Source organism: Dermacentor variabilis, chromosome 5 (genome assembly GCF_050947875.1).
Source record: "Dermacentor variabilis isolate Ectoservices chromosome 5, ASM5094787v1, whole genome shotgun sequence".
Lineage (NCBI taxonomy): Eukaryota > Metazoa > Arthropoda > Arachnida > Ixodida > Ixodidae > Dermacentor > Dermacentor variabilis.
The window spans coordinates 116,810,006-116,825,639 of NC_134572.1; the positions used below are offsets into that span (position 1 = coordinate 116,810,006).

The 15,634-nt window shown below is 46.0% G+C and overlaps 1 protein-coding gene across 4 annotated transcripts in view; it reads left to right on the forward strand.

Annotated features, from left to right (window-relative positions):
- The window catches only part of LOC142583088 (uncharacterized), a 249,566-nt gene extending 234,168 nt beyond the window's left edge, over positions 1-15,398 (forward strand). For all 4 annotated transcript variants that reach the window (XM_075693382.1, XM_075693383.1, XM_075693385.1 and 1 more), the window contains 5 exons: positions 364-525; positions 1,615-1,964; positions 5,154-5,292; positions 12,525-12,617; positions 14,334-15,398. In XM_075693382.1, coding sequence (XP_075549497.1) covers positions 364-525; positions 1,615-1,964; positions 5,154-5,292; positions 12,525-12,617; positions 14,334-14,390 — 801 coding nt within the window. In that variant the 3' untranslated portion in view covers positions 14,391-15,398. The remainder of the gene's footprint in view (positions 1-363; positions 526-1,614; positions 1,965-5,153; positions 5,293-12,524; positions 12,618-14,333) is intronic.
- Positions 15,399-15,634: the final 236 nt, after the last annotated feature.

Genomic DNA, 15,634 nt, shown 5'->3' on the forward strand with positions numbered 1-15,634 from the left:
TCACTGGGTATCATGTGCTTAATAATATATTGCAATTTATACAAAGTTCTTTTTCCAGTGAACATAGGATAATGGGAAGATGTTCGTTTTTGGTGAGAACAAATGCATAGTGCCATGGTCATCGAAGACGGGTTCACGAAGAATAAAACAGCTGGTTGAAAGCATTCAGGCTTTACGGTAACAAACCTACGTTCCAGCATGTGACGTGTCTTGCAATTCTAGCCATAAATTCTACACACGCGCAATTAAGACTAAAGAAAAAACAGCCTAAACGGGGGAGCAATAATCTGTGTCGCTTATTCTATGGTGCGTCAACCCGCACAGAAGGCAATCACATATTTAACTGCTTTCTGCTGCTTTCAGGTTCGGCAACCAACGGACAGCAAGTCGGACGAAGGCCGCTTTGCTTCGCTTCCGGACACCAACACTTTCAACCGTTGGAAGAGCAGTCAAACCAAGGAGGAATCCACGGGAGCCAAAAAGAAGGGGTCCAAAAAATCTAGTCCTGCCTCGAGCGAAAAGAAGGTAAACGCACAAAATTCCTAACGCTTAGATTAAATGAATAAACCTATCCTAAGCATTTTCTCTGTGTTATTTCCAGTACACCATAGCGCATCTCTCGGCGACACCTTATGCTGAATCGAAAGTTTGTCTGTTATCGAACTGTTCACTGTTTCACGCTATACACCTCATAGATCTGCAGCAACGATGTATTACCATAAGTTTTCAATGCTTCAGTACTTATCTGTTCACCCTTCTAATTCAAATTTAACTGAATTTAAATGTACTGCAAAACAAACATGACTCTGCTCGGTTTGTCTTGCAGCAAGTTTGTGTAAATTAGTGTTTGTAGAAAAGAAAAAAAAGAGAGAAAAGCCTTGCGTGTCAGCACGAAGAACATTACGCAATCCTGAGTTATTTTGGAACTGGGTCGGGGAATACACACCAGTAAGTTTGTCACTATAAATGTGAAACTCGAAATTCGCTCGGAAGTTTTCCTTCGCATCATAACACGATAAAGGTGACAGGTTTAACCAACAATTTTCTTTTTTTTTGTATTCACCGAGCACTTTTCTTTCTTGATATTATCCATTGCATTCACTGCTCAGCCAATTACTAACAATCAAAATGCTCTCTTCGAAAGAGCCGCGAAGCTTCGACAGCTTGAGATATCAGATGAGTATAATACACCCACACGCCTTCCGAGCAAATACGCCTAATACGACTTCCGAACAAATCCTAGCGAGCAAATTAGAGCACATAAAATATTCCGGCTACGAAGAGCCGCACTTGAAATGGCTGACGAGCACTGCTACAGCTGATTCGCGAGGCAACCGTGCCATCTATTTGGAGTCGGGTACGGTAGCGCGCATTTCGGAACTGCAAACTTTTGCACGAATATGGAACGATAGAAACAAGAAAATACTTGAGAAGCTTTCGATTCAGGCGTTCCTCTCACATCCGGCGCACCTTTCTTTATCTCGGAAGTCAATATTGAGAACCAATGCTGCAGGAATGACGAGCTCAGCAACTATCTGTGAAACAGCCGTGCGATCGGACACGTACGTCCCCAGCCTTCGGCACGCGGTCACACTGCCCACTCTTTCTCGACAGGCGAGCCCACCGGCCACGGGGACGGCGCAGCGTCGCCCCGATGCCCCGGCTCCTCCCCCACCCCCGCCCCCGGCGCCAATCACGCCAGGTACGTCCCGCTGGCTCGACAGTTCTAAGCGAGCCGCCGAGCGTCAGCACCTCGTGCACCAGAAGCAGCAGCAGCAACAGCAGCGGGGACACAGCGGCGACGATGCTCCCTCGCAGCCGTCAACTTTCTCTCGCGAAATGGACAAGTTCCGAAGCTCCGTGGCTGGGCCGTCCGACGCTGGTCCGCAACAGCCGCCGCCGCAGCAGCAGCAGCAACAGCAAGGCGAGGACGCCTACGGCACCAACACGTTCACCAAGAAGAGGTGCGTGGGTCCTCCGTTTTCTGACGCCTAGTACACCTTTAAACTCCGCAGGAAATCGACCAAAATTTTGCGCAACACTCTTTGTCAGCCCACAAACACGCTGAGAAACCAAAAGCTACATGAACTGTAATGTAGCGGGAAATCGCGCTATGAGAACATTGTTACGGGTAGATGTGAAAAAGGGTTTATCTACAATGTTTACACAATGGAAGCGAGGGCCACCACAACAAAAAATATGGCGGACTGGGCACAGCTCGTCCTCTTTCCCGTCTGCTATGCAACGTCTTAGTGGGTATGCGCCAGCGTGCCTTCTGGAAGAAATTCTGGTGCGCGTCCAAAATTAAGAATACGTATACACGCCCGGTTCTCCGCAACAGTCACAACAGAGTGAGAGAGCGCAACATACCGCGCCAAAAGAGCTTCTAGAGAAGGAGAAATCACATAATCCCCTTAACAAACAGGAGGCTATGAGGTCAACGTGACATACGTCGCGGTAGCTTGTCGCAGACGAACAAACGGGACGACACATAAACGCGGTGGCGACTCGTTGTTGAGGTCAGGTACAGAAGAGGGTCCCAACTCTGGAATGGCAGATGAGTAGTCAATGAGGGCAGAATAGGTGCTGAGAAAGTCACGGCCAAGGGTGACGTCATGGGGACACTGGTGTAGAGCGGCGAATAGATGAGGTCTGGTGGCCAGCGAACCTCACACGCGCAGTACACTTACCAACGGCGCGAGGAGTACCGCCATGGGCAACGTGAACGACAGGAGACGTAGCAGGCGTAAGAACCTTCCTGAGACGATGATGAAGGCGAGCACTCATGACAGATAGTTGCGCCCCGGTGTCTATGAGCACCGAGACAGGCACACCGTCCACTTCTACATCCAAAAGGTTTCCTCGGGTAGTCAGGGTCAGCGGAGGATCTCCGGGTCTGTTGGGACAATGCAGCCTCATCTCTGGAAGCTGCACTGGTCAGTTTTCCGTAGAAGGACGACGAGGGTATGGCGACGGCGAGCGACGGGGCAGCGGAGAGCGAGAACGCCGGTTCTGCGGGAATGACGAGTGGTCGTAGCGTAGAGTCGAGGCAGGAACATCAGGGTGCGGTGGGTCATTGCGAGCACAAAACGAAGAGGACCGACTGTCTTCCGGGCGGTATGTGTACGCGGGATGAGGTGACGACGGCCGGCGATTGCGACAATGGCGTAAAATACGGCCTATCCCATTACAGTCGAAGCATATTGGCTTATCGTTATGCTTGCGCCACTGGTCTGGATCGCGGTATCCGGGATAAGTCGATTGTGGGCGGGTAGGTCGAAAGAAATTGGTGACCGCAGGGCGGCTTAATTACAACACCGATTGGATGAATGCCTGCGTTCGCCAGCTCTTCGCATACGACGGCTTTGATCAGCGATACTGCCGGGCGGGGCTCGTCGTAAGAACGGGCTGCGGGAACAGGTGGAGATGCGGCCTCAATCGCACGTCGCACAAGACGCAGCAAGCTTTCGGTACCAGATGGCAGGACGTCCTCACACGTTGAGGTAACGGTGGTGTTGGGTTGCATTGCGTTGCATTGCATTGGTCCTACGTGACGGACGGGCAAATTTCTGGTTGGGTAGACATAGAAATACGCATTTAAAACACAGGCATGTATCTACCTATGACTGCAAGGAAGGGGCACAGAGGGGGACGGGGTTAATACAATTTTCCGATGACAATTGTCTCGCAATAGAGGTGTGGCGCACCATTGGCTACGCCGATAGCGACGTCGTTTCCCTCTCGCAGCGGAGCGCGCGCGAAGCAGTCTCTCTCCGACATCGCAATAGGTTCAAAAATGTGTCCTTGTCTTTAATTAAATGAATTGTGTGGACCCAGTGTATCACTTGGTAACTACAGTGCATAAGAGTCATGAACACTATGATTAACGCATCACAAAACACAAATGCGTGACATAATTCAGAAAAACTTTGATGAACCCGCTGCATTAACACAATCAACCGCTCATTGCACCCCTCCATGATGGCAATTATGCGAAGCGCAGCGCGTGGCATTTCAAATAAGGAATGTGATAAACCCAAGCCAAACGTGTGTGTAACCTCGTTAACAAAACAAAGACGTAACCAATAATGGAGAACGAGTTTAATGAAACATAGGAATTAACCCAGCGATAAACACCGGCGCCGCACATTTCAGCTTCACTGGTTCGCCATCTGTACGGGGTGCATGGGCGGAATCTTTTTCTTTTTTTTTTTACAATTTGCAACGTCGTCAAATCTAAACTTATCGCTTCGCAACTTTAGCAAATGTTCTTTTTTCGTATGACGACGTCACAATTGCGTACATCATGCCAGGTACGCCATTTCGTGTAACGAAGTTCAGTATCGAATTAAGATATTTCTTATGATTGCCAGCCTTCGTAGTTGCGAAGCGCAATAGTTTTTAGGTGCAAGAATCGTGCGGTGGCGTTTCTACAACTTCAAAAAACTTGGGTCGGCACTGCTTTAAATACTTGTTTGCGAGCTGCTTGACTCATCGTCTACCTTTCGCGAGAAGTTCTGTGGGTGTCTGTGGCTGCACACGCCGACAGAAGTACATGAATCTCAGCGGAAAACCTGAACGAAAAATCGGGTCAATGACACGGTTAAGTACAATAACACGGAACCATTGCTCACAATCGTTGTTCACTTGGTCAGATAACCAAATTTTCTCTTAGGTGCTTTTCTATCTAACCGGACGGCTTTTCGTCAACTTTTGGGTACGTCAATACGAAGCTTCATAGCATCACAATGAATCCATTGTTACAGTTGTGTTATTTTTATGTTATCTCCCGACTTTTTACTCGGACATTCAGTTTTCTAAGTGACGCCTATCGTCGCACCTTTTATGTACTCTTCCTTTTTGCGCCTATGCCACCTAACTCTTGTTTAATTCCCAGTATAGTCCACCTGTATCTGGCTCAGGGGGGGGGGGGGTAAAAAAGTTACATTTCTTTACATAATTCTCCCTCGGGCTTTACTCCTTCATCTGCAGCCTTTTTGTACATACTTCTACGTCCTCTGGTGTAAGGTATCAAACCCTGCAGACGCCATTTTGCTTAACCGCCCGATCTTTCTTTATTGTTTCGTCTTCTCTCGTGCGTACGGCTGCTTGTGGTTCATTGGAGGCGCCCGATCTCTTTCTTGCGGCTGCAGCACCATCTCGGAGACGGGCCGATCGTACGACGAGACCACCATCCGGCCAGCAGTGAAAAGGCTGAGGCCGCCCGACGCGCCCGACGATGATGCCGTGCCCAGTACTTCGCGCGGCGGAGGCGGTGCCGATTTTGGCGAGGTGAGTGCTTTTGCGTGAGTTGTGTTCGATGTGACTCCGCCATTTTAAGGAGCGGTGCTGAAATCGTTCTGACCTCTGAGATCTGAACGCGAAGAAGATGAACTGGGGGGCTCGGTTTTTGTTAGTTACAACCGTATTTGTTGCAATAAGACTTGTTTTATTACTACTATTATTACTATTACTGTGTTCCGCTGGCTAACATCTCCCAGGGCCAGGTCTAGTACACATTCACAGATACCCAAAAAAATGAACAGCAGATAACCCATGGCTTGGTTGGCGTAGCATCACGCGGGTAGCGCAGAAGGCGTGGCTTCGGTTCCTGCCGGCGGCAAATTGTCGTGTCATCCAATTTTATTTCCTGCTTTGTCTTATTATTTGTACGTGTTAATGAAAACCTCCGTTAATAGTCTCTCTTCTTGTGTTGCCTTGGCTCTTGTCATTGTCTCTTGGCTTGAACATGATTATGCCTCAAATCTGAAATCCATGATTCCGGCGTGAATGAAACTGTACGTAGCGGTACCGGACCACCGCACTGGATGATTGTTGGTGAAGCTGCGTATATACGTTTCTGCTTTGCGCGTAGGCTGCATGCCATCGTACTGGAGGGATACAAATATTCTTGCCGCCTAAATCCATGCATAATGCGCCGAAATCACAGTACGCGTTTTTACACCGTGTGCCTGTGAGAACGGGGCCGCCGCGGTCTTGGATCATAATGGTCAACTGGGTTTCAGCAACGCAACCCGTACGTGCGGGAACTCTCAAACATGATGCCCATAAACTCTTACACGCCGCCAAGCTAATGACGAACGCGGCTGCAGCGCGGTCTACACACTTACTGCTACTGTAAAATACACCAGAAATACAGTCAGGGAAGTAAAAGATGCAATTTATAATGCATTGAAAATATCAAGGTAAACAGTAGAAGAAAACATCAGAGCAGGTAGATGTTTATTCGGGGGCTTTACGTGCCAAAACCGTGTTATGATTATGACGCACGCCGTAGAGGTTGGGAAGGGGGGGGGGCAGGGGCTTCGGTATAATTTTGACTATCTAGGGTGCACCCAATTCATGGTACACGGACGTTTGTGCATTTCGCCCCCATCGAAAAGCGTCGGCCGCGGCTGAGATTTGATCCCTAGCACTCGGGCGCCACCGCGATGAGTCAGGAAAACATGCTCGGCCATTTCCACTCGGCAGCCTGAGTCAGGATACTTCTGGACGTAGACAGGGAGGGTGTAGACAGGACGTATACAGGGAGGGAGTTTGCCTCATCTCCGGGAGAAAACGAGGAATATTCTGAAAATAAAATTCATTTTGCAGCTTTTGTTCACAATGCTTCTACACGGTTATGAACCGTCGTATATCATTATACGAAGATAACTGCTGTGAGATCGAAAATAACTTGTTCTTGGCTACATTGGTGTTTGCTGTAACACACAATTGCCGCTAAATGAACGCGTTCGAAAGCATAGGCATGAACGACGCATTCATGATGGTCTGGCTGACACGTTGAGGCGGTTATCAAATAGTGAAGTTTCTGTGTAAGGTACCAGCAAACCATGATAGTTTCGTCGGTCCTTGTAGCTATAAGTGATATGCGCGCTTGTTTAAAGTGCATTGTCCATGATATTCTCACGTTGTAATGATGATGAGGAACAATACAATATACTATGACATCTCTAGTAGTTTGACACATTAGGGCATCCAGAAAACTACATGATATGTTAGCTTGATCTCATCAAGATCCAGCGTCATCTATTGCTGCAGCACTCAAATTGCCAATTAGCTTTTTGGAAAGTGGCACACCTACATTGTGGATGCATCAAAATCCATCCCACATTATGCGTTCACATAGAAAAGCGTGAGCGGAAGTTTCCGGCAAACCTGTAGGTCTACATGCCGAATTGTGACACCTCGGTACGTTTCGCACGGACCATGCGCGCGTTTATTTTTCTGCACTGGGCACCCAGACTCGGTCGCTGCTAGCGCCAGCTGGAGCACTCACTGATTGCTAACTGATTGCTAACTGACTGAGTTAGCACATGTCAGCGCTAATGACGTTTCGGCATCCAATAACTTTTTCAGCGCCATGTGACGGCAAATTCTTTGAGTGGTAGCCAGTTCGTAGGAGCGGTTAATCAGCCCTGGCAAGCGGAGGCTCGATTAACGTTTCGCGCGACATATGTGCTTGTTTACTCGACGCAATTCCTTTTCGTTGTGATAGTTACACCAGATGGACGAAATTAATTCGGAACCTGCCTCTGAGGGCTCTCATAGCCCGTTTGTCGCCGTAAAAGGATATATTTTACGTTGTGCCTTTCTTTACCTCTCCGCTATTCTTTCCTTCTTTCATTTCCCCTGACCCTTCCCCCAGGGCAGGGTAGCAAACCAGAATCGCTTCTAGTTAACCTCCCTACCTTTCCCACTTCATTTCTTTCTCTCTTTTTTTAAAATGTTACATCCCATACGGTAACTTGATTTGCTATATGTGCTATCATATGTTATTGGATGTGTCCGTTCGCGCAGTTTGCTTCATGCTGCTTCAGTAAGTGATGTGCACAGAATGCGCCGTCTGTTCACATGCCGTTGTCTTGAGACACGGCGCATGTTTCATCGATGAGGGCGCCGTGTGTAAATAACGATATTGCGGTTAAACCGGTCAGTCATTAGCACTGGTTGCATTTCTATCACGCATGGGTGCCATTTCGCGCTTGGTTTTTCAATGCCGTAATTGGGGTGTGCAATTCATACGTAACACAGGCCTCACAGCACACATATAATATACATATACGCATCAAGAATTATGCCTTAAGGGCAAGTTTTTATCGCAATAAAAAAAAATTTGGGTGTGCAGTGGTGTCTGTAAATTTCAAAAATCCCACAAGAGGTATCGCTTTACGTGTGGCTATGTTAACTGTGCCGGAAAGTATTTGCAAAGAATAACGAAAACACAATAAAGACAGTCACTGCAGAAAAGAATATTCGAAATGATGCTTCTATAACTCGTGCTGAGAAGTAGCAAACTGTGACATCACTCCAGATAGACAGTGTGTGCTATTTACTTTTAAAGAGAAGCTTGCTTTGGGAATACCCTGCCTCCTGACCGTCGCTGCCGTCTGATGCTCATGTCTGGTCGAAAAGCTCACATTAAAAAAAATTTAAAAATTACATGCCCGGTATCGAACCTCGGTACCCTATCACATCAACCTGACGCACCAACCATTAGGCCACACGCACACATACTATCGTGCCCACTCCAATTAGCTTTTTCTTTAGATGATCGCCACGTGTGTCGCACTGCGTAGCATGGCTGCACAAGTGCACATGCGCCAGTTTTCCTTGCGCCAAATACGCAAGAATGAAATGGGCAAACTCATAGCATTTCATTAACGACTTCACGAAAGCTTCGCGGCACATAGATTCCAAGAGGTGCCTTGGGTCTGCATAATTTTCCTCTATTCGTAATCTAGTAAGATATTGAAATTCAGTTCCCCCATCACTGCTACAGCAACCGCGTAAGCACTAAATAAAATCAGCACCGAAAACGAATTTTGAAAACGTTCTTCCCAGCGGGCTAAGCGCTTGACGATACTATCGTACGAGGATCTTTTAGAGCTCTGCTCCTATAGGCGCCCATTCCTGCGGCGAGCGTCGGGTTAACCGAGCGAACGAGCACAGTGAAGGATGAAAGAGTGGAACGCGGAGCGCAGCGCGAGACGAAACACGCGAGAAGGAAAGCAGAGGAGGAGGGTATGGTGAAACCGTGAGAATAAAAGCGTAGTGCGGCGACCACGGCGGCGAGATGGCGCCAGAGTAGCGCGCGTCGTCAGGGAGGTCTGTGTGCGGCGGCTGCTGTGAATAGCGCGCACGCGTCACCCACGCACTACCACTCGCGATGTACAGATTAGCGAGGCAGTCGCGTCACACTTCATTTTGTTCGCAACGTCCCGCACGAGACACATCGTCTGCGCCAGCCAACATATCGCGATATGAAAACCTGTGTCGGTGATGTGAAAATCGTCGGTGAATACTTTTTAACTAACTACACAACACATCTGTATCGCTGTTTTATTCCTGCACCTGCCTACACTTGAGGAAGCTGCAATGAAGTATACTGTATACGGTTCGTGCGATAAGATGCTCAATAACACCACAGCTCTATGAGCTTGACATTTTGTGGTGAACGAAAGCAAAGAAAGGAAGTGTATATGAACCAAAAATATAAAAAGAGAAATGAAAGAAACAAAGAAAGGAAGAAAGGAAGGAGAAAGAAGGAAGAAAAGTCAGAATAAATTTACCAGTGTGCTAACATAAATTTCTGTTCTAGTAGAAACTACAGGCGGCTACTCAGTCAAGTAGACTTTGGCAACAGTAGTAACTCTAGAATTGCATTTTACGCGTTGACGGATGTCTATACAGTTTCCGAGCTCATAGTCAAAACGACTTCTTCACTCAAGCCAGCATTTCCTCCGGACGTCTCCCAAACAGATCTGTACTCCGCGGCTAAATGTAATCTTGCACCGGTGTTTTGCCGAACGAAATACTATCGCAGCTCAAAAAAACATAATCTCCGGCGTTAATTAGATCTCGTCTGCGAGGCCGACCTAGCCAGATCAATCGCTAAGCCCGAACGAAGCCTGTGTCCGAAAGTCCGTGTTTACCTCGCATCCGGCCCTGCCGACCCCAAACTCATCGATCTCATTAGCGTTAGTCGATCTGGCCCGATCGCGAAACACTATATCGAGAGGGCATATGAGAGACGGAGCGCCAGTCATGCTTGGCAGGGAAGTCGCCAACCCGCCCGGAGAAAGTGCTTATGCTATTTGCAAACAGGAAGAAAAAAAAAGGAGGCAGCAGACGGACATTGCCCGAACGTATTGCACATACGTTGTACTTGTATTGCGCGTGCCTATTTTCACCTCTTGCTGGGATACGGGTAGATTTGCTCTCTTTTCGCCAATCCTCAACGCCTGCCAAATCGCTTCTTGATCGGCTGCCAACAGTCATCACAGACGGCTAAAAACCAACCATAAAGTATGTCAGTTTCATCGTGTGTTGGTAAGATACTTTGGCCACGTGCATCGAGGTCTTCCTTCTCACATCTAACGTTGTCATCTAAACAAAAAAAAAATTAGTCTTTCACTTTCGTAACATACTGGTCAGTAATCAGAACCGACTTGAAGGACGACTATGCTCTGCAGCTCTTTTCGGGTCTCAGGATATCTATGCTTGTATATGTGTGTGTGTTTTTTACTTCCCTCTCCTTATCTTCAACTTCCGTTTTCATCCCCTCCTTTCTAAAAAGTAGGTAGTTGCCAGGCTGCTCCTTCCCTATTTCCCTCTCTCTGAATTGTATGTCCGTTTTGATATCAAATAATAATAATAATAATAATAATAATAATAATAATAATAATAATAATAATAATAATAATAATAATAATAATAATAATAATAATGTGTATGTGTGTTTGTACCGCACATCGAATATATGAAAATACAGAAACAAGTGTACCAACACCTATGCTCACCCCATAATCACAACTGCGGTATCGCATCAAGCGGGAACACGAGCGTAACCTTCTTATCTTCCCTAGTCATTTCTCCATGCAACACGTTCAAAAGGAGGTCAACCAGCGGAAAGTTGGTGGGGCCTCCATCTGAAGGTTTTGAAAGAGTACTATGCTTTTATTGAATGAATGTGTGGTGTTTATTGGCGGAAGAGCTAGGTATGTTTTTATTAAATGTTTCAATTATAAATTTGACCGTGCGTTTGCACTCTAGCGTGTTAGCTCTTCTTAACTAACAAGCGAGAGTGTATATGTTGACGATATTAAACTTTACCGCTAAATAGAATCGGAGCAGGATTGTTAATCATTACAGGTAGATGTGAATTCTGTTGTGGAGTGGTGTGCTTCCAACTTTTTGCGCATTCATCCAAATAAGACACTTCTTGTTTCATTTAATCGGAATATGTGCACTTTACTATACGAATATGAATTGATAACATTCCTTTGAAGAGCGCGAGTTGTACACGCGACTTAAGAATCTTGGTTGACTCCCGGCTAACTTTCGAATGACATGTTACAAGCATCGTTAACGCATACTAAAGAAAGTTAGGCATCATACCAAGAATGACTAAAATGTTTACGAATGTCAACTGCTTTATTCTCTTGTATTCTTCTTTTGTCCCCTCGAAGTTACAGTTTAGTTCTGCTGTGTGAAACTGTATTAATTTGACCAATTCTGCAAAAAATGGAATGTGTTCAGCGACGTTTCATTCGTATCGTGTACGATCGATTTCTGGGACACCGTGTATTTTATGCCCATGAGCGGGTACTGCGCATGTTTAATATTAGACTCTTAGCAATAAGGCGTAAATACCGTAATTGCTTATTATTGCATAAGCTAATTTACAGCCACTTCTCCGTGGTTACTGTCATCTGTAACGCTCTGCGTGGCTCGTCCTAACTTGCGTAATCCTAGCAATTTCTACGTGGATTCCTCTTGCACCTCTAAAGCTATAACACGCCTTGCAACGCAAAAGAATACCTTGCTTCGTGATCTTGACATATTCAGCCCTACTATTTGCTCATTATGTGACTTCTGAGTTTGATTAATTCGATCTTTGTTGCATTTTTGTATCACTGTTTTTTGAAATATCGTGTTATGTTCTTTCGGTTTTATGTTCTTTGTGTAACACGTGCAAGCGCACCAATATTAAGGCGTAAAGCTGTTCCCGGGCACTTTCAGGAAATAAATAAGTGAAATGAAGTGAGCCCTTCCGGCCAGTAACTTGTCATACTGATATCGTGTCGCTAATGGGAATTGTATATATATCGTAGAGATTATACACAATGCAGGCAGCTTGTATACCTAGTATTCTTGACAAAGTGGAATTCGTAGAGTGAAGTATGCTCAGGCTGGCACTGACAGAAAGAGAGAGAGAGAGAGAGAGAGAGAGAGAGAGAGTGTTACTCCGAAGCGTGCTTAACCTTAAGGCTCGTGAATGGAGGCCAACAGTGCTGTTTCTCAAGTGCCGGCACCTCTGCTATTTTTCTTCATTTCTCTGAACCTTCGATCGAATTGAATCTACCGCGGCGTTCGAAACCCGATGCGCAAAGCTCTTGAAGGGCAGTGCGCTGCAATTCTCTCTCGCCATTACCGCAATCTCTCTCTCTCTCGTTTCCCAGTGCAACAACTTTTATACCTTTCAATCTCGTGTTTTTCAGGAGAACAGCCGCTTTGATGACTCCGGAAATGACGTTGCCCCTTCAGCTAGTCCAATCCAGGGTCTTCGCGCCGACGCCTCGAGAACGCGAAGGGTAAAATCACTTGTTTTCGCATCCTCCCGTCGGCGCCTATCAGATCTGGCGCTTTCCAATTTCGACGCCTTGTTTTCCTCTCGCGCGCCTGAATCTTATACGTGCAAGCGAGTGCGATTCAGACGCGCGAGTGCGCGACTTCGGTAAGCACCCTCTAGCGGCGCGAGATGGTGCATCGAGATCCGCAAGGGGTCTCAATACACAATCGATACCTCTTGCGGATCTTAAAGACGAGAATACGCAGCGACTGAATCCTCGTCTACGAGGCCATAGGGAGCACCCGTTTTGTTTTTAAGAACGATAGCGCCAGTAGGCACCGACGACGAAAACACGGCCATATACGATATTGCCAGGGATTCTTTCAGCCCTCGTTTTAAGCCTAGGATTGAAGAACGTTTCAGGCGTAAGTGTCCCTTACTTTGAAACCCTGCGCATTCGAATTCTCGTCCTGTACTTCCTTCTTTGGCATTTCCTTTCAAGAAGCTTATTAATATTATTTCGCGAAGAATTTTCAGCTTCGCGATGTAACTATATCTCCGGGCGTCGATCAATACGGATCACGTATTGCAGTGCAGTTCTCAGTAAATAGATTGGGCTGGAAAAGTAGCGGTTGCCTGTGCAAAAAATATTGCTGAAAGGTTCATGAAAAGGCAGTGTCCGGGCCATTGTTGCCGCTGCAGCATTCCCTTCAGCGTTTGCTATAATTCATAGCGGGCGATGTGTAGCTGCTGCAAAGGGCGTCCGGAGGGTGTAAAGAAATCTTGTGTGGGCTTTTGTAGACTAAAATTTAGATATTCTTTCGCGTGATGTGAAAAATGCATTACCGGCCTGCGATCTTTGTCTGCGGCCCTGTGTTGTGACGGCACCCTCGTCATGCGGAAACTTAGCTTGTTGACAAGTAAATACAAAATAGCATGTAAGACATGCCTAAATAGTAATCTTTCGCACTACCATTTGTGTAGGTTTGCTGTGAAATCAACTGTAAAAAGTATTCCTCATATTCTCGCTATGCCCGGTGAAAAGCGTTCGAGTGTAATAAATTTCGAAGCCCCCCTTTTTTTGAACAGATATAACGTGACACTTGCTTACAGGTATGCTTAGGCGTAGTGTTATTAAGCACTGGAGATATCAAATAGATGCCGTAATGTTTAACATAAAACAATATCTCAACTATATCTCTGTGTAACTAGTAGAGGTGGTATTTTTTTATCAGCGCATGCAGTTAGCACTGGATATCTCCTAGCGCCACCTTGATTGTCTAACTTATTATTACCATACTAATTATACTCTTTGAGGCTCTTAGACAGAACACTGCTTATTTACATAGGTCTTAGCTTAGGTCTCAATTTATTTGTTTACGCGAACTCGACGCGACGGGGATCGAATAAAACATCTAGCCGTCACGACCCGATACGACCGCGTTTACAGCCATCTTACCAAGCGCGTTCAGCTTGTCGACTCACTCCTGGCAGGCGGTATGACAGCACTTGCCTCGACGATCTCTCCGCCAGACACGCGAGCGTTCACGTGATCCCGATCGCAGGATTTCGGTCTGACAAGCCGACTCGACCTGCTTTTGTCGGGTTCACGTAAACGAAGCCCGAGTCGCCGTTTATCGCGTATGAACACATCTGCAAGTGCATTCATTGAATCGTAATCTTTGAATTTTCGTTTAATTGACAAGAGTTGGCGTTATTCCTTCCTCGTTTCTTGCAGACTTCCAAGTCGGGCTCGTCGACGGGAGACTCGGATGTTGTCGCACGACCTTTTTAGACGCTTCTGACCCACGACGTGTGGGCGTTCTGCGATTACACCAGATTACGATGAATGGCGCATTAATCCTAATCAGATAGATTAACGACCAATGATACAGAATTACCAACTTTGCAATTATGAGAGAATTATGTTGCTCGCATACTTCGCGCAAATTTAGATTGTGCCTTTGTTGAACACGTTCCCTCTCGTTCGTGTCTTCCTTGCAACTATCTATTCCTTTGACGTTTCCGCGCCATGTTCTCTAGCGGTGTGAATGGTTGGGCTACAAAAGACACTATAGTGGCTTTGGATGCCAGTGCTGCGATATCTGTTGAGACTTACTTACCTGATGGATATAGTTTATATGCTAGATCCATGCTGCTGTATGCTCGCCCTTCTGACAAAGTTTCCTTTGTTCGACGAAAACTTAGGCTTGCCATAAGATTCGCTCACCCGTGCGCCATTGTTTTGTCAGCAAGCGCTTGTACATAATAGAGACTATCATTGCCTTGTTCCATTGTATCATAATTTTAACCGGAATGTGCATATGTAATTATAAGAAGCCTAGGTATTTTATTTTCGCTTCAATTGGCAGCTGATATTATGTTGCTTCTACAGATATTGCACTTTTGTTTTTTTTTATACAAAGTGAGAAAATCAAGTTTTTGCAGCATTTGTTGTTTGTGCTAGCTGCTTAGTCGAAGTATGACTAGCTCCACACTAATGCTTCCAGGATGATGACGTAACTAATACTAAGGCCACATGTTACGGCACAGAAATAATTCGTGGCTCTTGCACACCTGGCAAAGAGAGCCTGCTTTGTAAATAGTACTGATCTAATGCTCTCTCTGTTCAGGTGTTCAAGGTGCTGCTGAATTGTTATTTTTCCCTGGGGAGGTCAGGTAACACATGCCAACTGCTCATATTCTTTTTGTGGCATATTTCGCAGCCCTCATTTCTTGTTTTTTATAGCAGAAATATTGCTAACAGTGAAAAGAAGTGAATAAAGATATTTTTTCAAACGAAAACTTTCAAATTTTGTGTTGTCTATTTCTTCAAGCGAGAGCAAATTGATATTTACTTATGCTGCAACTATGACTGCTACTCCTTTTCACGGGATGGCTAGAGAGGAAAAAAAAAAAAAAAGCAGATCTCACGCACTGTGAGAATCAATCCTACGCGAAGCTTTTTCGTTTGTTTTTTTGCAGGTAGCTGGTTATCTAGCACCGTCTGGGACTGCGTGAAGTGTTAGCAGATGGGGC